This window comes from Oryctolagus cuniculus, chromosome 9, assembly GCF_964237555.1.
Source record: "Oryctolagus cuniculus chromosome 9, mOryCun1.1, whole genome shotgun sequence".
Taxonomy (NCBI): domain Eukaryota; kingdom Metazoa; phylum Chordata; class Mammalia; order Lagomorpha; family Leporidae; genus Oryctolagus; species Oryctolagus cuniculus.
The window spans coordinates 85,136,050-85,159,165 of NC_091440.1; the positions used below are offsets into that span (position 1 = coordinate 85,136,050).

At 45.9% G+C, this 23,116-nt stretch overlaps 1 protein-coding gene across 7 annotated transcripts in view; it reads right to left on the minus strand.

The window, feature by feature from the left end:
• The window catches only part of MTUS2 (microtubule associated scaffold protein 2), a 663,674-nt gene that overhangs the window by 67,542 nt on the left and 573,016 nt on the right, over nt 1-23,116 (minus strand). For 6 of the 7 annotated variants that reach the window (XM_051834132.2, XM_051834128.2, XM_051834131.2 and 3 more), the window contains one exon: nt 2,784-2,850. In XM_051834132.2, coding sequence (XP_051690092.2) covers nt 2,784-2,850 — 67 coding nt within the window. Of the gene's footprint in view, nt 1-2,783; nt 2,851-15,683; nt 16,200-23,116 lie in introns of those variants that run through there. The other variant, XM_051834134.2, reaches the window with a different exon arrangement.

The window sequence follows — 23,116 nt, forward strand, 5'->3', positions numbered from 1 at the left end:
ACTTGGCAAACCTGACCCAGCTGCATCAGGGTGCACATCTTTTGCCCATGGGAATGCTGATGAGGGCAGGAAGTTGACCTAAGTCTGTGGTTCTCAAACTGTACGCCAAGGCACCAAGAGTCTCTTGCAGCCAACTCAGAGGGGCGTTGCTGGATTCTCAGAATTACAAGGGAAACACTCTGTTGGGTCTCTCTTGAACACCATACAATCAATCTCTTAGCTCTTGGTTTCAACATGCGCTCATGCTTTGTTCCTTTAGATAATGTCATATCTTTGTGAGGCTGAGATTTTGGCTGTTGCAGTGAAAATCAACATGAAACCAGACATATATATAGATGGTATTATCTAACCCCACTCTAATGTTTGAGAAGCTGTGTGGGGGCCCAACAGACCGTGGAAACCACTAGCAAGTGATTGTGTTTATCTAAGAATGAAAGAAAAGGGGCTGGTGGTGTAGCATTGTGGGTAAAGCCTCCGCCAGTAGTGCTGGCATCCCATATGGGCACGGTTCGAGTTCCGGCTGTTCCACTTCCAGCTCTCTGATATGGCTTGGGAAAGCAGTATAAGATGACCCAAGTGCTTGGGCCCTGCACCCCATGGGAGACCAGGAGAAGTGCCTGGCTCCTGCCATCGGATCAGCGCAGTGCGCCAGCCGTGGTGGCCATTGGAGGGTGAACCAACGGTGAAGGAAGACCTTTATGTCTCTCTCTCTCACTGTCCACTCTGCCTGTCAAAAAAATAAAAAAAAAAAAAGAGGAAGGGGGAGTAGAATACATGTTGCAAAGAGACCTTGGAGAGGTCTCTCATTATGTGTGTGTGTGTGCATGTGTGTGCGATGGGTGCATCCACATCACAGACAGCCCTGTTACAGCCCCATAGAACAGTGGCTCCACTGGCGAATGGATGGCAAGACCTCCTTGGAGAGGAATGAGAACAGTCCCCGCAGGTGGCAGAGTCACCATCAGCGGGTATGCCAGGGCTTCCCTTCATGGGAAAGTGAGGCACTCTCAATCTGAGACCCTGAGGACGCAGTGGCTGAGGAGGGGTGATCACCTTGGAGAAGGAACTCCAGTGGGTGCTCAGAGGTGAAAAACAGGGAGTTTTGGCAATGGGGTCATCCCCAGGGGCTGCTATTGGGGATGACCTCATTGCCAGAAGATTGGAAGGGATGACTTTGAAAACACAACTCAGCTTCCTTGAAAATGAAGACACCTTGGCTTCCCGCATAAACTCTGCCATTGCCTTTCCTGGCCTTTCCTTAGAAAAGCCCACATGTGAGTTAAGCTCCTGGGCTCCTGGCCAGGAAGGGGAGGGTGGTGGTGGTGATGGTGGGGGGTAGGTCCCTTGCAGTGAGGGCCAAGTGGAGCCCCTCCAGACCCCACACAGGTGCCCTGGGAAGGGAGTACTGTTATTTACTGCTTTCCCTCAAGGGCTCCTGTTCTTAAAAGGGGGAAGAGGCTACTGCTGACCTAGTCCAATGATGCAAAAAGTCACAAAATTTGGGGCTGGCACTGTGGCACAGTAGGTTAAGCTCCCATCTGCAGTGCCACCATCCCATATGGGTGCCAGTTGGAATCCCAGCTGCTCCATTTCTGATCCAGCTCCCTGCTAAGACTCCTGGGAAAGCAGTGGAAGATGGTCCAGGTGCTTGGGACCCTGCACCCACACTGGGAGACCTGGATGAAGCTCCTGGCTTCAGCCTGGCCCAGCCTTGGCCGCTGTACCATTGGGGAGTGAACCAGCGGATGGAAGAAGATTCTCTCTCTCTCTCTCTCTCTGTATTGCTGCCTTTCAAATAAACACATTTTTAAAAAGTCACAAATTCACAAGGGAGAAAAAATAAATTTTAAAAAGGGGTAGGGAGCAGAAAGGTGGAGAACTCAGTGCCCTGTCCACTGTACTCCCAGGCATCTGTGGTCTCCGGGGAGCTGTGCCCTTCTGCCTGTTTGCATGCTTGGGCACCTGCCAAGGAGGATGAGCTAGCTCATGAAGGAAACCACCCCCTGTCCCTGGGCAGCTGCTCCCAGGGCATCCAAGACAGAGAAATGCTCACTGGGAAAGAGGATAGCAGGCGAGTAGGAAGAGGCCATGTCTATTTCACCTCTGCCGACTGATTCCCGAGGCGACCATACCCAATTGTCAAGAGAGAAAGTGGAATGAAGGAATGAGAATGTGGCAAGCAGCCACTCTGGTCCTTGGTCTCCAATGCAAGCTGAGCTCTTACCACAGCCCCGGAGCTGGAGCTCATCGTTGCATTCCGAGGTCTTAGGCTGCTCAGCCTGAACCATATCCTCCCTTCGTGAATTCCACAGGTTAGGAATTCCAGCATGAACCTTCCTGTTTTGAATTCAGCCAGATTTGTGGTTTTGCCCTTGTTCTAGATCACGGCGTATTTCAGGGCTGGATGTATTGTGGCAGGAAGCCATGGAACATCTGCATCCTGCAGCCCCTCGCCCCCCACCCCTTGTGTGATCAGAGGGCGTCCGCGTGGAGGGGCGCGTCTCACTGCAAGCAACCCAGACTGATGCATGCCCTGCCAGCTGCGGAGGGCAGAGTCAGGGCCTGATTAGCTCAATTACGAAGCTGTCTTTGTAGCAACAGAGATTGAGAAATTACGGCTCCCTGCAAGGCTCCGGCAGCCCACCGCTGCGCTGGGGAAATGCTCCATTCATTGTGCAGGCTCACTCGGGCTTGTTACGTGAGACATAATTGCTTTTGTTACACATTCACACGGATCAGGAAAAGACATTCTTTATGCTCCTCATTTGCAATGCCCTACTTACCAACTTCATCCCTGATGTTTGCAAGTTCGATTGACAGCTCTTTCTCTTTCACAAGGGCACTTTCATTCTGAAAAAAGCAAAACGGATACTGAGAGTCCCCTAGTTTTATGCTAGATAGGCACTTTCTTTCACATGTTTAATTAATGAATCATATTAAGCAAATATGTATAAGTCCAACTCTTCAGGAGATAATTTTCTTATTATATAAAGCATATTAAAAACTTACAAAGTCAAATCTGACTCATTCGTTGGAATCACATTCAAATGGCAAAGCTCGCAATACAATATTACTGATACCCACAGCTGTGCTTTTCTCTCTATTCCATTCTTGTATGTTACCCTGCCACAGTTACTTGCATGTCTATGTCCTGTGCAGTAATCTGTCATATGTCATTGTACACTGTGATCATTAGTAGTATGATGAGGCTTTTTTTTTTTTTTTTTACCATATTTCTCTGAGAGGCAAATGCTTGTTTTACCAACTGTCCCCTGAAACTTACCCTTTGGTCCACACACCTGATTAGCAACCCAATAAATAATGAAGATTAAGAGCAGAGGAAATATTTCTCTTTATAGTAAGACCAACAGAAATACATAAAGGCTTCAAGTTTTTATTTTTTCTTTCTATTATCAGCATCGGTAGAGAGAACAAGAGGAAATCTCACACTTGAAATATTATTTAGTGCTAAGAATGTCATTTCTAACCAAATGACTGATAGATTGTTCTCAAATCAAATGCATTCTATGACATCAAATGGAAAAACAGTGGAAAGTAGGCTTAATTCGTCATCTGGGTTATTGAGTTGCCACGAGCAGTTTATGATGGTGTCATTACTGATCAACTCTAGGGAAGACAGGCTTCAAGTCAGACACACAAACACACAGGCTGTCAAAGCAAGCCTCTGCCATGCTATAGGAGGCGCTCCCAGACAAACTGACTTCCGGAGAAGGAGTCTTGGCTACCACGTGGCCCCAACACCTGGAGTGCATGTTGTCAGGGCCTGGTGAGTGTTGTTCCTTTGTCATCAACCTTGCCCTGTGGTTTCAGTACCCCTGCAGATCCTGTGCCCAGTGGGACTAAGGTGTTTTCACAGGCCTCTGAGGCCTCTGTCTGGATCTGTATTGAAACTCAGATAACAAGGGTACTACTTCAGGTTGATGAATAGTCTAGGGGCCTCCGAAGGGCTGTTGCTGAGCAGTGACATAATAATCCATTGTAAAACTTGGTTTCAGTCATAAACAGAGAGTTATTTTAGCCATAGATACCAACAGTTATTAGCTAATGGCTCTCTTAACAACAAATGGCACTACCATCCATCTTTCGCAAGACAATGGGCCCTTCCAGTGTCTACACCTGTGTGTCCCTCCAGAATTCATGGCAGAACTCCTAACCCTTGAGGTGATGGTGTTAGGGTGTGGAGACGTTGAGAAGTCTCATGTGAATGGGATTAGCACTCTTATAAAACAGGCCCCAGAGGGCTGCCTGGCCCCCACGTGAGGACACAACAGGATCTGTTTGTGAGAAGGTGTCTCTGACCAGGCAATGAACCTGCTGCCTTGATCTTGGGCTTGGAGCCTCCAGACTGGGCACAAAACACTTTTATTGCTTGTAGGCCACCCAGTTTGTGCTATTTTTTACAGCAGCCTGAGCAGACTAAGACAGACCCACAACTCATTCAACTCAATCATAAAGTTCTCTCTTCCCATCCAGCCCATGGCATATTAGTTTTCCCTGAATTTTAGGGCAAACAGTTACATGTAAGCGCGTATGTGCTTTGAAATATTAGCCAATGCTATTTCCATGCTATGCCCACTTCACAGAGTGGTCATGAGGGCTAAATTAATACATGTGATGGAGTTATAACAGTGCAGCACTTAGCAAGCTCATGCAAGTGTTAGTTTGTTGTTATAGGTCTATTGTTTATTACAACTAGAAAATATCTTATTGATAATAGGTGCTTTTCTGTATTAATTATTAAATATGCTTAGAGTTCATATACCAGAATCAGACCTGGTTTGGTAAGCACCTTCCTGGCTCTGCCCTGATTCTACTCGAAGCTTGAAAATGTGGTTTAAAGATTGGGGAATCACAAAAAGGCAAAGTGTTCTAATCAGATATATTGCAAGGATGACATGCTTGTCCTAATAGCAGCATAACATGGCCAGCTGACAATCAACTTGTTACTACAAATTAAGAAACTGTGTCATTTTGGAAAGGGACAATTTCATTATTTATTCTAAAAGGAACTAGTGAAAAACCCAACTACTTTCCACTAGCAAGAATAATGTTGAACACTCATATCCTTTTATTCCTAAACATAGCCAGAACATTGAAATGCTGTACTTATCAGTCCAGAAATAGCATCACTGAAGTGTTCCCTGTGAGTGATAAGAGGTGCAAAGATTCAGATGAGGCCAGTGAACAATCAGCATTTAACAAAAATAATGAGCTAACTCTAATATCTAACCCAAAGCCCATGTCTCCCTCAGTTCCCTGGAGTGGCCCTTGACAGATGGTGATGGTGTTGTACTATGGTTTGAATAGGATAGGGCTCCTGAAGTCATGCAGATGATTAAGTTCCAAAGTCATGTTCTGAGGGTTCTAAGAGAGTGGACACCTAATCCACATAGGGTGTTCAGCAGGTGGGCCAAGTGGGAGGTCCTTAGGTCACTGCAGCAAAGCCCTTGGTAGGCAGTTCTTGAGAGGGGCTGAGCCCCAGCCACTCTCTCTGTTTCCTGGCTCATGGTGTGATTCCTCCTCCACAATGCTCCACCATCACCACCCTCCAGGCTCACCACATGGCCAAATCAGTCCAATCTTGGACTGTGAACCTCCAAAACCATGAGGAAAAACAAACTTCCTTCCTCTGCAAGTATCTTGTCTTAGGCCTTTCACTATAACAACTAAGAGCTGATGAACACATGCCCATTGTCATGACAAAGAACTCTTGAAGTCACAGAGGAATCAGGTGTTTGGGAAGGAGGGGCCAGAGGCCATGTGAGAAGGACAAGCCTCAGGCAGACCCAGTGCTGGGGAGATGGGCAATGAGAGCTTCAGACTCCAGTCACTCTGGTGAAAGCTGGTGCTGGTACCTTGTGGCCAGGCCTTTAGTAGAACAATGGGAACAAAATGAGAGGATAAAAGAAAAGGAAGGCAGTGGGGAGACAACATGGAAGAGGAGGGAGGAGAGAAACAGAAGTGGAAACAGAGGCCCTCACCATCTCCATTTGGGGAAGCAGAAGTCATGGAAAGAGATAAAACTGAAGTTGGCCCCATCTACCTTCATCCCCACCTGTTTTCAAGTGCAGGCTACAAATCAACCCATTTCAAACTACAACCATCCAATGGCTTACCAAGGGTGGGTGGAATGCACAAGGTAAGCCACCAAGCTGGTGAGTCCTGGCTAATTATTATTTGTGAGCTACTAAAGGTTATTAATGCTTAGCTTATCCAAACATGTCCTGTAGGCCAGGCACAGTGCTACGTATGCCCTTTACCCCACTCACCCCTCCAAATACTGTCGTTTGTGGGGGCTGGGTTCCAGTTCCTGTGGACACCAAACTCTGCAGATGCTCAAGTCCCTTGTATGAAGTGGCATGGAACCTATGCACATCCTCCCCTAGGCTTTCAGTCGTCTCCAGATTGTTTATAATGCCTAACATAATGTAAGAAATACGTAGACAGTTGCTGTACTGTATTTCTTGGCAAAGAGTAAGCTAAAAAGTCTGTGCATATTCAATACAGACACAGTTTTTCCCCTCAAGATTTTCAACCTGTGGCTGGTTGAAGCCACACATAGGGGCTGACTGCACAAGGCAGTGGATCCTGGGGTTCATTTCTCTTTATGGAGGAGGAAACTGGGGCTCAGTGGTGACATATGCCCCTGCACAACCCACCAGAAGATGGCAAATCTGGAGTTTTAACCCAATGTTAAATCATTAACACAATCAATCATTAGCATTCCTCCTCCCTACACTTAAATAGATGCAACCTCAAAATCCAAATTGCACTGATCCTCGGTTTGGATCTGAGTGCTTCTTACCACAAATCTTTCACATCTGAGGGGAAGAGATGCAGAATCAGCCCCTGACCACTCCATCTCCATGAAAAAATTCCCTGGCTGCATTCACACCCCACCAGACCACCTAAACTATCTGTCTTTATCCTTGGCATTGACTTGTGAGTAATTGTCAGTACATTTCTGGCATTCAGACCCACTTCAGTTCAGTCTGCTTGGGCTGTAGCTTCTGACAGGGGGCTGTTTAGTTTCCTGAACAGCCTGTAGAAGGACCTTGCTGATGGCCTTTGAACACATCCCCGCCAAGGTGCTGGCTCAGCTCAGCTGGGGCTCGCTCAGCCCAGCCAGTTGGTGCAGTCTGGCGACAGCCTTTCTTCCTTAAGTGCTTGTTTTTGAAACCCTATCAATTCTTCTAATTTATGAATTCTCTGCATCAAGTAAGGTACTGTTTGTTTCCTGCAAGCCAAACCAGAATGACGTCAACAGCTAGGACTGCAGGTCCCCTGTTCCTTAGGCAAGCGGTGAATTAAAGGAAACTTCCACTTACTACTTCTTGCCCCCGAAAGATGTCCCTTCATTCACAGTGGCTCAACAAAACCCAGCAGTGAGCTCAGATCTGGTCCAACACCCAGGACTCCCTTGGAAAGAATCTCAAGTGATGCCTCCCCTCTTTATTCCTCCACCTAAGCCGGCTCCCGGAGATGACACGGTGGGTACAAGTGATGTATGAGCAAGGCCTCCTCTGACAGCCCAGGGTTAGGTCAGTGCTTCCTTAAACAGGGGATGAGTGGAAAATTCGGAACAAGTGCCAAGCACATGAGCTCCTGGTTTCACTCAAGAAGGCTAAAAATAGAACCCAGTATTAACCACCCAAACTATTCTGATGACACAGTCCAGAAATCGGCAGGGCCTAAGGAGACCATTCCTCTCACACGAATGTTTACTCTGGGACAGGCTTAACTGCAAATGGACACTTTGGAAACTTCCTTGTAAGCCCCGAGCCAGCAGCTGCATCATCTTAGCCACCTCTTTCATTCGGTCATGAACCCTTCTCCTTTGCATTCTCCATTCATTTTGGCGTGGTCTGTGTGCCTCATTTCCAGACAGAATCCAAGAGGAGCTATTCCCACGAGACAGCCTCTACCTCTCAACCACAAACATATCGTTGCAAACCTGCCACACGAAGCTTGCACTTCTGTCCAGCCATGGCTCCCGTCGCTAAGCTTTCCACAAACTCTTGGAAAATGCTTTTCTTTTTTTCTTTTTTTTTTAACTTTTATTTAACAAATATAAATTTCCAAAGTACAGCTTATGGATTACAGTGGCTTTTCCCCCCAATAATTTCCCTCCCACCCGCCACCCTCCCATCTCCCATCTCCCGCTGCCTCTCCCGTTCCATTCACATCAAGATTCGGAAAATGCTGCTTTTCATCTTTTCTAGTCGAAGAAGCTTAGCAAAGCATGCAACCTACTCATCACTCCATTAACTTCTAACAACTGGATGTGTGGCCAAGCCCCAGGCTAGCCTGCCACACTCCGTTATTTTAACATGCTTGGTCAGTGTGAGTCATCTGTTCAAATGGCTGATGCTACCATGTGAACCTGTCGGTAACAGGAAGTGAAAACGCCTCTCCTTGTTAGCATCACCTACACAGCTGTACGCTCGGGAATCAGCTGTCAAAGCCCCTCCTTGACAGAGAAACCAACCGAGCAGCTGGTTTATTATTGAACTTGAATGCTGGGTGAATCTCAAGTGTCTTGGCCCCCAGTGGATCCAGCAATTGGATACTTACACAAAACAATGCTTGCGAGTGCTCACATGTGCCAGGTAGACATTTCTACCTCCAAAGAGCTCATCTCCCAGTCAATGCAGAAGCGATCAGACAGCAATGAGGTATAACTCAATGGGGCAACACTGGGACATTTAAAATGAGTCCAGAAGATGGGTAGTTGGGAAGATACGAAGGAAGCACCCAGACCAGGAGAACCAGGGACACAAAACAATGCCTGGGCCTTTCTGGGGACTTGCATCACCCCACCAGATGGACCCTTCTCTTTGACTCTCCAAGGTCCTCCCACTGGTCTCTGATACTCCCTGCAGGAATTCTTAGACGGCTACAAGGAGTATTGAGGACAATTTCATAACATTCCCTGTGATTCTGAGCATTTCCACAAACCCCTTCTTTCCTACTTGATAGTAAAAACAAAAAACCTGAGGGTGGTCCTTCAGCCTAGTGGTTAAGCTGCTGATAAAGATGCCCGTGTTCCCTATCAGAGTGCCCAGGCTGATGCTTGGCTCTAGCTCCTGACTCCAGCTTCCTGCTACAAAGAAGCTAGGAGGCAGTGGTAATGACTCAAGCATTTGGGGTCCTGCCAACCACATGGGAAACGTGGATTGAGTTCTCGGCTCCTGGCTTTGGCCCCTGCCCTGCCCCGGTACTTGGGGAGTAAACCAGTGGATGGGAGCTATCTCTCTACTCTCTCTCTCTCTCTCTCTGCCTCCCAAATAAATTAATAAATTTAAAAATAAAAAGCATGTATAGTAAATAAAAATATATGTAAGCCCAAAGACCCCCAACTAATTTTCCCTATAATTTTAATCTGCTCTGAAGACAGCACAAATCAGAAAAATCTGGGGCTGGAGTTGTGGTATAGGAGGTTAAGCTGCTGTCTACAATGCTGGCATCCCATTTATATGGTTCAAGTCCTGGCTGCTCCACTTCTGATCCAGCTCCCTACTACTGCACATGGGAAGGCAGCTGCAGATGGCCCAAATGCTCGGGCCCCTGCCACCTCTGTGGGAGACCTGGAAGGAGTTCCAGGCTCCTGGCTTCAATGTGGCTCAGAGTTGGCAGTTTGGGGATTGAATCAATGGCTGGAAGATATTCTCTCTCTCTCTCTCTCTCTCTCTTTCTCTCTCTCTCTCTCCTTCTCTGTAATTCTGCCTTTCGTAAATTTTTTTTTTTAAATCAGGAAAATCTAATCATGTGAGCCAGATCATTTTTGCCAAACTCTCGATCCTTTTACTGGAAATTTAAAAAACTCAAATGCAACATGTATTTATACTAAAACAACATTGCTTTTCACCCAGGGCTCAGGTTAGGGTTTATTTCTAGGTAGAACATTGTTTTCACAGGAAAACATTTTCTTTTGTATTTCAAAATAAACCAGCCCAAACGTGACATCAACAGAACAAGTCTTCAAGCTGTTTGCCTATCATACTTTGGTGAATACTGCATTCATTCTCAATATTAATATTGCGAAGATTGGCCAGATTCATAATATAGCTTTGTGGAAAAATCTCATGGGAGGTAGACTGACCTTTTGTGTTTCATTTCAGTTATTATGGCTTTAAGGCAGCATGGATACCACGTCAGAATTAGTCAATAAGTATTATTTCTTCCACATATAATTAACACTAAGGCCATTGTGGTTTTGTATAAATGATCTGCTTTTCTACTCCGAAATAAAATTTAATATAGAGCAGTCAAGGGCAAACATTTTTAATATTCTCCAATATATTTCAATGTCTGTGTGAAAAATGAGTAAATCCAAAGGTTGCATTGAAAGAAATCAGGCCGGCCTCGCGGCTCACTAGGCTAATCCTCCGCCTTGCGGCACCGGCACACCGGGTTCTAGTCCCGGTTGGGGCTCCGGATTCTTTCCTGGTTGCCCCTCTTCCAGGCCAGCTCTCTGCTCGGGCCTGGGAGTGCAGAGGAGGATGGCCCAAATGCTTGGGCCCTGCACCCCATCGGAGACCAGGATAAGTACCTGGCTCCTGCCTTCGGATCAGCGCGGTGCGCCGGCCGCGGCGGCCATTGGAGGGTGAACCAACAGCAAAGGAAGACCTTTCTCTCTGTCTCTCTTTCTCTCTCACTGTCCACTCTGCCTGTCAAAAAAGAAAGAAATCAGAATGGCTAAACTCAAAAGTGCTCAATTCCAGCCTTTGCCCTTGGGTATATGGGGGAAGAGACTATAGTTAATAAGGGAATTTCATAGGAGGATATCAGGGATCACTAACAAGCCATTGAAATGGACAGAGTCATGGGCCCAGGGAGAGGTATGCTAATTCTAACTGATGCTTCGGGGAAATTCTGGAGTAAGTGCAGGAGGAAGGAAACTAGCTCATGCCCTCATCTTTAATCTGTTTGTGGGTGAGGGCGCTTGCAAAAGGTCATGGAAAATAGAGTCACTTTTGAGTAATAATAAGGTAATAATAATAATAAGGTAATTTTGATGCAAAAAATGTGAACATGCATAGGTTTTTCGTTATATGCATTTTCCTATGGACTTTTTTTTAAAAGATTTATTTATTTATTTGAAAGAATTACAGAGAGAGGGGAGAGAGAGAGAGATCTTCCATCTCGTGGCTCACCCCCCAGATGGCCACAATGGCTGGAGCTGCACCGAACCGAAGCCAGGAGCTTCTTCCAGGTCTCCCAAGTGGGTGCAGGGGTTCAAGGACTTGGGCCATTTTCCACTGCTTCCCCAGGCCATAGCAGAAAGCTGGATCGGAAGTGGAGCAGCCAGGACTTGAATCAGCGCCCATGCCAGCACTTCAGGCTTCGGCTTTACCCACTACACCACAGCACTGGCCCCTCCTATTGACTTTTTAAAGTACCCTCAGATCACTTAAGAAGTTTCCTGGGGCCGCTGCTGTGGTGTAGCAGGTTAGGCCTCCTCCTGTGGCGCCGGCATCCCATATGAGTGCTGGTTCTAGTCCCAGCTGCTCCACTTCTGATCCAGCTCCCTGCTAATGGCCTGGGAAAGCAGCAGAAGATGGCCCAGGTGCTTGGGCCCCTGAATTCACAAGGGAGACCTGGAAGAAGCTCCTGGCTCCTGGCTTCAGACTGGCCCAGCTCCGCCTGTTGTGGCCATATAGGGAATGAACCAGCGTGTGGAAGACCTCACTCTGTCTGTAACTCAGCCTTTCAAATAAATAAATAAATAAATAAATAAATCTTTTAAGAACAATTAAAAGAAGTTTCCTGGCCTTTGGGGTTTCTACCTTGCTTTAATCACCTTCCCAAATGACCTATTACTGTCAGAGAGCCTGCACACACCTGGGGGGAACAGTGAAGTGCCTTCTCCCAATTCCCACCCCATCAGGAATTCAGAGAAAAGGTAAATAGGATTAGTTTCCGTGGTTACAATCCACATACGGAAGGTTAGATAGAGATATGCAAATCAGGCCCTGGAGGACTGGCTAGTACCTGGTCCACAAGACTGGGCAACAGACCGAATCCAACCACACAGTTCAAGAGAGGACCAGGAGAGCTGGTCGGCAAAGACAGCTTTAAACAAGTCAGTCTCCGGGGCCAGTAACAGTCGCATGGCTTCATGGGTACGTTTCAGGCCAGAGGGATGATGGGACATTTCCCCCGAAAGGCTCTCAGGCCACTGGGTTCTTCAAGAGCCTAACTCACTGGCTTTGGATCCCATTCACACCAAGGCTTCTTCTATGCTGGGCTTCTGACGCTAAAAGAAAATAACATGTGTCAGGCCCATTACTGCTTGTTAGCTTGTTATATCTCTCTCTCGTTTAAAAAAAAATTGGAATTCTAGTTTCTACGCCTGGTTTCTTTCTCTTAATCACTTGGAGTTCCTAATTTTGACCACCTCCAGGAGGTCATGGATCAGGTGCTTCTGCACACCCATCGCTGTTGGCTTCAACCTGGATCACGCCGAGTTCACAGGTGGTGACCCAAGGGACAGATCCTTTGGGACCCTTCGGGGGTCCTGGTGGTCTTCCTGGGTCATGCCTTAAATTTGTAAACACGAGCAGATGTGCCTCACTACAGACTGTACCTCTGCTCAAAAACCCAAGAGATTGCCACTTTTCATTAACTCAACTTTTAAAACCTGTGCCTGGCTTTCAGCTTGGAGAATCACCCACACTCCCTATGCGCTTTGTTTCCCATGAGGTTTGCTACCTCAGACGTCATCAGATTGAACTGAAACACCTTCCTGAACACACTCATTGCTTGGAATGACAAGTTCACATCTTCAGCTTCGTCAATTTCTACTTCACTCCTCAAAGCACAATTCATGTTCCACTTTTTTTTTTTCCTTCCCCAAGAAAGCTTGCTGTGGTTCTAGTCTGACTTCTTTCACTAAATTCCAGAAACAGGCATAGTCAGTACTTCATAACTTTCACTTAATTGTAGTCCAGTCCCATATGTAGGTTGAATTGCTCTATACAGGCCATTTTTGCCTACCTGCTTATAAATTCTCTGGAAATGGTGGATGCACAACCAAACCAGTAACTGGTAAACCCCAAACGGGCCAGCAAAGCCATTTGAGAATTGTTTGCTAGTTCTTGCAGTTACATGGCAAAGATTAAATCAGCATTAAATATTACTAATGGATTACTTTCTATAAGTTGGAAATACAGAAGCACAATTAGCCTATAAAAACTTTGTTCACTTAATTTTTTTTTCATTTTCTATTTTAGACAAGATTCTATAATTTCCTCACCAATAAATTAATGCTAAGGAAGCATCTTCAGGCTGGCATTTATCAGCCTCATCTATGACACTGATTATTTAAAAAATGATCTTTCATTGTCGCCATGTTTTTCAAGATCTCTTTATCTTCACCATGAACAAACTGTTAGAAATACCATTTATTTTGTTTTTAGTTCTTCAAGTTTTCATTTCGTTCTCTATGAAGTTTGGAGAAAATGTTTAGTTTGCTGAGATTTGTTAAGCTGGGTAGAAGTCATCAGAAATGACTTAATTTATTTGTCAGGCCTCTTTCAGATGATGTTGAGGCTAGAGTCGAAGAATTCTGTGGTGGAATTGAAGGGACACTGGTTCCTGAGATTTGAGATTATGATGTTTCTAACAAACAGTGACTCGCTCACAAAGTAAATACCAAATACACTGGGTCTTTGAAAAGTTCATGGCAAGGCTTATTATGAAAAAACTACGTATAGTCGTCAGCATTTTTTGCACCAAGATAAATTTACTTTTTACTTCATTTTCCATGAACTTTTTGAAGTGTTCTCATAAAATGATTTTCACATAGTGCCCATGAAGGTATCCCGAAAAGTAGGCAACTAAATAGAACACATCTTATTTTAAAAATAAAGTCTAAGATTTCACAAGAGATACTCACAAGGATAAATACCTGTGAAATTTCAAATGGGAATACTATCCTGAAATATAGCAAAAGTCCCAAAATATAGACCTCAATGTAATGAAAAAGTTAATAAATGCAGTGTAAGTTTTTTAGTTTATATTAGTCAAGAATAGTTCGTACTGAGTTTGAAGTTTCAAAGCAAAGACATCGGAAAGTTACTTAAACAGCACACAAGGCTAAAGAGGCAAAATAACATCGAATTATCTTCCAAAGTCTCAGACCTCAATAATAACATGGGGATGATTATTTCAAGAACCAATCTGAAACAAGACAGGTGGGATAGATTCACTTTAAAATATATTTTCTCCAACAAGAAGGCCTATAAATTACAGTTTTTATTTCTAAAACTTTTATATCAGGGTTTAGGAATATGAACTCCATATTATCATCATACATGTCATTCCTGTTTATTACAGCTACCATTGAAAACCTTTCTTCAACATCATTTTGTGACCACTTCTGTTGAAAAAGGATTTAAGTCCTTCAGTGTTGGAGCTGCAGATACTTGAGTGCAAATGTTTTGTATCTGAATTTGCTAAAAGCACGTAAGGACTATGTAATTATTTTACTTCAAAGTCACTGAAGCCAAAGCCAAACCCATTGAAATAGTTTTCATTGGCACAAAAGTACTAAAGAGACTTTCAAGATATCAGTTTATTGCATCTAGGAAGGCACTTCAAAAAGTGCATGAGAAATGCAATTAAGTTTATTTTGGTGCCAAAAAATTTTGAAATTCATTGATAATCGCAAACCTACTCTGGGTCGAAGTTCACAAGCAGAAGTGATAACTAAGATGCTCCCATGTGACTGCCTTGTAATGAGTTTTAAATTAAACCATATATTTCCCTTCATCTGTTCACGTCCTCACCTCAAGCTATGGGGACAGCTGATGCCCATGTGGATAGCTTAAAGCAGGCAATTTCAACCCCTTATGAAATCCCATTTCATGCATCTTTGAGAAACCCAAACAGTGCATAATAAAATATATCAGAGACAAGAGTCTTTGCCAATACCTTTCTCGTGGTAAAATTAAAAGCATAACCTAATCCCTCTGCAGGCTCAGGGAGCAGGCAAAGAAAGGCTTTGTGTTGGAATTGCCACACAGTTCTCCCTCCTTCTCTAGTTTTGGTCCCCTGGCTGTGAATCTTCCTTCCAATGAAGCCTTGAACACACCCTCAGACCCTCGCAACCTCTGATATTCTCTGCTCTCTGATGCAAACAAGTACAGAGAAAAGAACCATGCCCTGCCCGTGTGCCTTCTCTGGCATCAAGGATATAAACGACAAGGAGAGATGCCTTTAAAAAAAAAAAAAGGTAAACTTTCAAAGTTAGCCCTTGCCACAGAAAAAGGAGCCTGGCTAATCTACACCCCCCCCCCCCCCAACCGGGGCGTCTTAGGCTTCCCAGGTACACTCAAAGGCATTGAGAATATTCCAAGGATTTCCTGGCAGTGTGGCTTTCAAGATGTCCCTACTATTTCAGGAAAAATGCAACAGTTCCACGGGAGACTGCAGGAATACCGAATTATGTAAGGCACTGCAGAGTATGTGAGAGCAAATGTTTCCGTGAATGCTACTCCCAATCTAGCCCACGGGAGCCAGTTAAGGAGCCCCCTGCTCAGCAACAAAGCGCACAGGCATGCTGGGGACGAGAGACAGCACTGGCTGGGGCTGGCTCAAGCCTCCCCCTGCCCTTGCAAAGGAGGAGAGGGAGGAAGAGAGACAGGCAAGGGAAGTACCGTGTTGTCCAGGCACTGAAGGCAGTTATAAGGCTTGCAGCAGCAGTGGCCCATCCCGGCAGGCTGACTTCATTCAATGTGTCGGCGGTGATTCCTCAGCCGCGCCACGGGCACACGCGAAAGGGGCGCGCCGCTGGGAGCTGTCACAACTTCCATGTGCTCCCCTCGGCTACCGTAATTCTCCTAATAACTTCAGGAATCCCGGAGCCAGAGGAATTTCCAGAGGAGAAGGAGGAAAGCCAAGCGGCCAGCGTTCGGATTCTGCGGCGTGAGGCGGGCGGGAGCGAGGAAGGGAGGGGACCGGCGGGAGGGAAGGTCACTTCGCCTCCGGAATCCTCGGATGGAGGCCAATCAATTGTCGCCCGACAACGAGGCAGGTACCGGAGCCGCCTCCCAAGGAGGCCTGCGGGCCTGGGCTCCAGCCCGCTTGGGCGTGGACGCGCCTCTGCACCGCGCAGGCTGGAGCAGAGGAGGGCGGGCGCACACAAAAGGAGCCGGCTTCCAGGGGCGCCCGGGTCCGCGGAGGCCCCAGCGCGCTCTCGCCGCTGCGCAAATCCCGCTGTCTTACCGACAAATAAAAATGTTTACAAACGCCATGAAGATGGCCTCCCAGGGTATCTATTGTCGGTGAGAACCACCGATTGCTCATTTTCCAACCTGGATGTCGTTATTTGATGAAATCTTCCTATTGGAACTATCCCTGGGAAGTCCCTTGCCCAGGCTGACCGTGACACAGACCACAGAGTGGCCTAAGTCATTAAGATTGGGGTCTGGGGACAGATGTTTCTTCCAGTCAAACTGGCTTGAGACCCTTAGCCAACTTGATCTTTCTCAGCAATTAGTAATTTTTCAAATATTTATGAATTAGAAAGGGAGGGCAACAGGGTGCTGAAGTTTTGAAGAGATTTGGAGAGGCAGGTGTTTGGCACAGGGGTTAAGTGGCTGCTTGGGACATCTGTCTCCCATATCCAAGTGCCTCAAATTTGAGTCCTGGCTTGGCTAATGTGCACCCTGGGAGGCAGCAGGTCTTGGCTCAAGTATTTGCGTTCCTGCCATACACAAGGGAGATCCACATTGGGTCTAGGCTCCTGGCTCAGGCCTGGCCCAGCCTTGGCTATTGCAGACTTTCGCGAAGTGAGCCAGAGGATGGAAGATCTCTCTCTCTCTCTCTCTCTGCCTTTCAAATAAAATGAAAATAAATATGTATCCTTTTCTTTTTTTTAAAGAAAATATTTGATTTTAAAAATATATTATCATTGGGGTCGGCGCCATGGCTCACTTGGTTAATATTCCGCCTGCAGTGCCGGCATCCCATATGGGCGCCAGTTCTAGTCCTGGTTGCTCCTTTTCCAGTCCAGCTCTCTGTGGTGGCCCGGGAAGGCAGTGGAGGATGGCCCAAGTGCTTGGGCCCCTGCACGTGCATGGGAGACCAGGAAGAAGTATCTGGCTCCTGGCTTCGGATCGGTGCAGTGCTGGCCGTAGTGGCTGTTTGGGGAGTGAACCAACGGAAGGAAGACCTTTCTCTGTCTCTCTCTCACTGTCTATAACTCTACCTGTCAAGTAAATAAATAAATAAATAAATATTATGATCTTGAAAGTAAAAGATGCTAACATTTACAAGATTAACTTTATGTCTCAGAAGAAACCTTGAAATTTTCTCATGTGCAGAAATATACAATGACTTTTTTTTTTTTGGCCCACTAAACTTGCCTAAGGCTATCAGCACACAGATGTTGTTGAAAATCAGATAATTCCAGACAAGGGTTGTAGTGTAGCAGGTAAAGCCGCTGCCTGCAGTGCCGGCATCCCATATGGGCGTTGATTCGAGTCTCTGCTGCTCCACTTCCAATTCAGCTCTCTGCTGTGGCCTGGGAAAGCAGCAGAAGATGGCTCAAGTGCTTGGGCCTCTGCACCTGTGTGGGAGACCCAGCAGAAGCTCCTGGCTTCGGATCAGCACAGCTGCGGCTGTTTTGGCCAATTGGGGAGTGAACCAGCAGATGGAAGATCTCTCTGCCTTTCCTTCTCTCTCTGTTTAACTCTGACTTTCAAATAAATAAGTAAATCTTTTTTTTTTAAAAAATCAGATAACTATAATCACTTGACTGATAATTTTCCTAGCAGATTGTTAATGAAGTAGTACAAGTTAGGTTTACTTGTAGAGAGGACAACACTGGTGAGCAAGTTAGAACAGACTAGAATGTTTGCTCTAAGTGTGAAAGAGTAAGGTCAGCTCTTTCTTTTAAAGCCAGTACATAAATTAACATAACCCTTTAGGGAGGCAATTTTGCTGGACCTGTCAAAACTTAAACGAACACGCACTTCGAACCAACATTTTCAATTCTGTCCTAGAATACTGCAAGGGTACATGCATATGGATATGCAATTCAGCATCAATCGTCACTGCATCCAAGTGGGAAATACCTCAGGTTTCTAACTGTGCACTGTTTGGAGGAAGTACAGTATTTTTTTTTTTAAATGAGACAAACATGGCCTTTCACGCATTTGGAATGAAGTTCTGGGAAGAGACACTGTTCACGCAACAGCAGCTGACCCTTGCGGGTTGCAAAACCAGGGCAAAGGGAGCCAATTTCGCTTGTCAGCCACTTGCCGGCAGATTTCACTTACGTCGTTTTGAAATGAAGTGTGGCCAGGAAAAGGCAGGGACTGCCCTCTGGGCCCTGTGTGGCACACGGAACAGAGCTATGGCCCTCCCGTGCAGGCGTCTGCTCCTTGGAGGTGAGCTTTAGCAGACCTCTCAAAAGAAGGGGAGTTCACACGACCTTGAGCTTGAACCTTGGCCTGAGAGCGGGGCCTTTTGAAATCTTGGGGGAGAAATTGTACGTTTGTGAGCAGTGGTAGCTTGGTGCACTCATTAGTCACAGTAGCCAACGGTGAAGTGAGAGAGAGTGGCCTCTCCATGCAATGGAATATTATTCAGCCTTGAAAAGGAAGGGAAGTGAGACGCATGGTGGAGCATGGATGAACCTGAGGGACATCAGGCAGCCACAAAAGCACAGAAGCTGCCTGATTCCTCTCAGGTGAGCTAAGGAGAGGAATCAAATTCATCAAGGCAAAAAGCAGAAAAGGTGGCTGTTAAGGTGGGGGTTGGGAAGCATGGGAATTGTTTAATGCGAGAGCTGCAGTTTTGCAAGAAAAGAGTTATGGAGATCTTTCTGTGCATTCATAATGGTGAAACTCTGCATTTAAAAATAGCTAATATGGGGCTGGTGCTGTGGTGCAGCAGGTTAACACCCTCTCTGTGTAACTCTCACTTTCAAATAAATAAATAAATCTTTTTTAAAAATAGCTAAGCTGGTAAAATTTCATAAGCATCTCATGAGGATTGTTTAAAGGGGTGGTTTGAATGCACCTGAGATCTCACACCCTAGAAGTCTCGAGATCGTAACAGAGCGAAGGAGCTGGAAGCCATGGAGGCCCCAGGAACCTGAGCCTGTGCTCACCGTGGAGTCTGTGACGAGGCCGGCTTCCTGCAGAGAGTTTGTCTGAGGAAATGGTCTCTCTCTAAATTAGAATTCCTATTCCACCACACGAGGAAACCACTGCTTATTCTTGGGCGATGAATGCAGCCTCTAGCTGGCATGGTTGCCCATAGGAAATCAGGATGAGACTGGAGAAGCCATACAATGAAAGTAAAGTTCAGCATCTCTTGGGCCAGGAGGGTGCTGAAGCAAGCCAGGGTCTACTCCATCCTGCAGAGCACTGCTGAGATCACAGGGCGTAGCGTGCGGATTTGAGACCCGTCCCAGTGTCCTTGAACTGTGCCTTTGTTTTCTTTTTTTAAAGATTTATTTGTTATTTATTTGAAAGACAGAGTTACAGAGAGAGAGAGAGGTAGAGACAGAGAGATGTCTTCCATCTACTGGTTCACTCCGCAGATGGCCACAACGGCCAGAGCTGCGCCGATCTGAAGCCAGGAGCCTGGAGCTTCTTCCAGGTCTCCCAAGTGGGTGCAGGGGCCCAAGGACTTGGGCCATCTTGTACTGCTTTTCCAGGCCATAGCAGAGAGCTGGATTGGAAGTAGAGCAGTCAGGTCTCAAACCGGTGCTTCAGGCCAGGGCGTTAACCCGCTTCGTCACAGCGCAGGCCCCTTTGTTTTCTTTACACGCTATAAAAATTATAAACATATACAGATACAGACATATACAAGGCTACTTCAAAAAGTTATCTCTCTCTCCCCCCCCTTGCCTTTCAAATAAATAAATTTTTAATTAAAAAAAAAAAAGCTGATGGGGGTCAGCATTGTGGCACAGCAGGTTAAACAGCCTCATTGCTCACCTTGGAACAGCCCAGTATTTTGCCCTACCAAGTCCTGCCCACACCCTGGTACCCTAGGAGAAGCCTATCTGTGCCTCAGTCTGATAACACTGAGTAATAAAATCTTGGGAGGAATTGTATACCTTTTTCCCACCCAGCAAATCCTTTTCCCAGGAGAAGAGGGTGGGAGGAAGGAGAAATGGCAGGAAGAACTGGATCCCATTCTGAACGCAGACTGTGTGCTCAGCCCTGTGCTGAGATGCCCGTCTGGCCTGTCAGGTGTACTCTCTCCAATACACCATGCAGCCTTACCTTCCCCATTCTGAATGACTGGGTACTCTCTCAGATTCCATCTGGAGAGATGCCCAGCTTTCGGATGGATGCTCGACCCCCAGTAAATCCTGCTACCTCGCTTATCACTGCTCTCTGTCTCACGCCTGAATTCTTTCTGTGTCAACACAAGAACATGGTGGCTGGTGTTGTGGCATAGCTGGTAAAGCCGCTGCCTGCAGTGCCAGCATCCCATATAGGCACTGGTTCAAGTCCCAGCTGCTCCACTTCCAATCCAGCTCTCTGGTATGGCAGTGGAAAAGCAGTGGAAGATGGCCCAAGTGCTTGTGCCTCTGCACCCATGTGGGAGACCTGGAAGAAGCTTCTGGCTCCTGACTTTGGATCAGCTCAGCTCCAGCCATTGTAGCCATCTGGGGAGTGAACCAGTGGATGGAATCTCTCTCTCTCTCTCTCTCTCTCTCTCTGCCTCTCTGTAACTCTGCCTTTCAAATAAATAAATCTTTAAAAAAATAAATTTATTTAAAAAAGACAAGAACCTCTATTCTCATCTCTGCTAATGTTATGAGAAAAATAATAAAACTTACATATGGATTTTAATTTTTGTGCACCAAAATAAACTTATATTTTAATCCCATTTTCTGTGAACTTTTTGAGAAACCTTGATACAAGGGATCTTCATAACCCATTTCTAGTTTCAACAGGCATTGGGGTTCTAGCAGATTTCTTGTATCTATTCCTTCTCTCTCTCTTTTTAAACATTAATTTTTTTTTACTTTTTCCCTCAGTCATCACTCAGATTCAGCAACTGTCAAGATTTTGCCACCTTATTTTCATTTACACTTTTTTTCTTTTCTTTTAATTGACAAAGGATTTCTAAGCAAGCCCTACTTCCTTTAGTAAGCACTGCTGAAAATTATGAACATTTTCTTACATAACCACAATGGCATTAAAATGCCAAACAAAATGTACACTACATCCTTGGCATCAAAATGCTTACCCCTAACAAAATTCTGCTGGTTTCTAAAAAAGTTCCTTTTTTGGGGAGGATACAGTGTATTTGCTTGAATGAGGACTCAAATTAGGTTCATGTATTATAATATTTTAAGTCTCTTCTGGGCATAAGCCCCTCTCCACCCCCGATTTCTCTCCTAAGCCATTGATTTGTTCAGAAATTTGGTTCCCTGTCCTACAGAGCTTCTCACAGATCAGATTCTTCTTCGCATCCTTGTCCCTACCTCCCTGTAAGTGGGATTTAGTTCTTGAGTCCGAATGAGGCTCCAGCTCAGTTCCGCAGGGTTTCAGTACCTTAGCCATGACGCTGTGGGCATCACACTGCGTTCCACCAGGAGCAGTACAGTGTCTCATGTCCCATTTAGTGAGCTGCAAAGGATCTTATCTGCTGCCTTGTAAAGTCCCCAGCAAGCTTTCATCCAGTGTTTATTTATTTATTTTTTAAGATTTATTTATTTGAAAGGCAGAGCAACCTAGAGAGCAGGAGAGACAGAGACTTTCTATCACTGGTTCACTCCCCAGATGAATTCAACAGCCAGGACTAGGCCAGGTCAAAGCCAGGTCCTAGGAACTCCATCCTGCTCTGCCATTTGGATCACAGGGGTCCTAGCACTCGGGCCAAAGTCTGCTGCCTTCTCAGATGCAGCTGGGTAAATAGTGGAGCAGCCAGGACTCGAACTGGCCCTGTGATGTGGGATGCTGGCACTGCAGGTGAGACTTAACTCACTGTGCCACAATACCTGCCCCCATCTAACAGTTTGTCTGCTAATAATTATTACCTGAACTGATTGTTTCATTGGAGGCTGCAAGAGGTCATTCTGTTCGACTTTTTTTTTGCATTTATTAGCTGAAGATTTTATTAAGAAAAAGATTTTTTCCTTATCAATGATGGTTATTAAAATTCCCTGCAATACAGTTCTCATGTGAAAGACAAAATGAATGCTTCGTCCTTTCCTTTCCAGAGTCAATTTCTGAACTGCTGTTGCAATGGTACCCCATGAGGTTGGTGTTTGCTGCATCTGACTCATTCAGGACAGTTTAAATGATAAGCTGATGTTTTAAATTTAATAGACACAGTATGTGCGAGTCAATTGCATTTAGCATCTTCTCAGCGGCACAGTGCATTCCAGCTTCTTGTTGGCCCAAAGCACTCGTCCACTCTCCTTGCTCTCAGACACAGGAAGGTATCCCAGGCTCAACCTGGATATTCCCTGCTCCATAACTGGAATCCTCTGTCCTTTCTGGGTAGGAATGGTGAGCAGAAACCACCGACAATGGGCGCTGCTCGCTGTCTTTCGAAGGCCACCTGGAGGGAGGGAGAGTTCCTGAGAGGGAAGCGGCCCTTTCGGCAGCCAGCCAGCCAGCCAGCCTTTGGAGAAGTCCCTGAAGGAATCAGGATGGGGCTGTCGACTGAGGTGAGAAAGACACAGGTCCTTCTCGGGACATTCAGTACCTGGGGACTGGATTCTAGGCAGAGGAAAAATGGTCAGTGAAACTCATTTTGAGGGAGAGAAACTGGTCCCCATATCATGGTGGCAAGGTGTAGGCCACGTAGTTCTCTGGGGAGTCCCCAAAATGCTTGAGTACCTGAAACAAAGACTCAACTTCTTGAAGGCAAATATAGTGGGGGTTAAGACTGTTGGGACTTGGTGTAGGGAAAAATGACCTGGACGGCTCATGAAATCAGGGGCACTCTGGCTCTTGATATTTTATTTTATAAAGACTGATTTATTTATTTGGAAGTCAGAGTTAATGAGAGAGATGGAGAAAGAGAGAGAGAAAGAGATCTTCTACCTGCTGGTTCACCCCCAAGATGTCCACAAAGGCCAGGGCTCGGCCAGGCCGAAGCCAGGAGG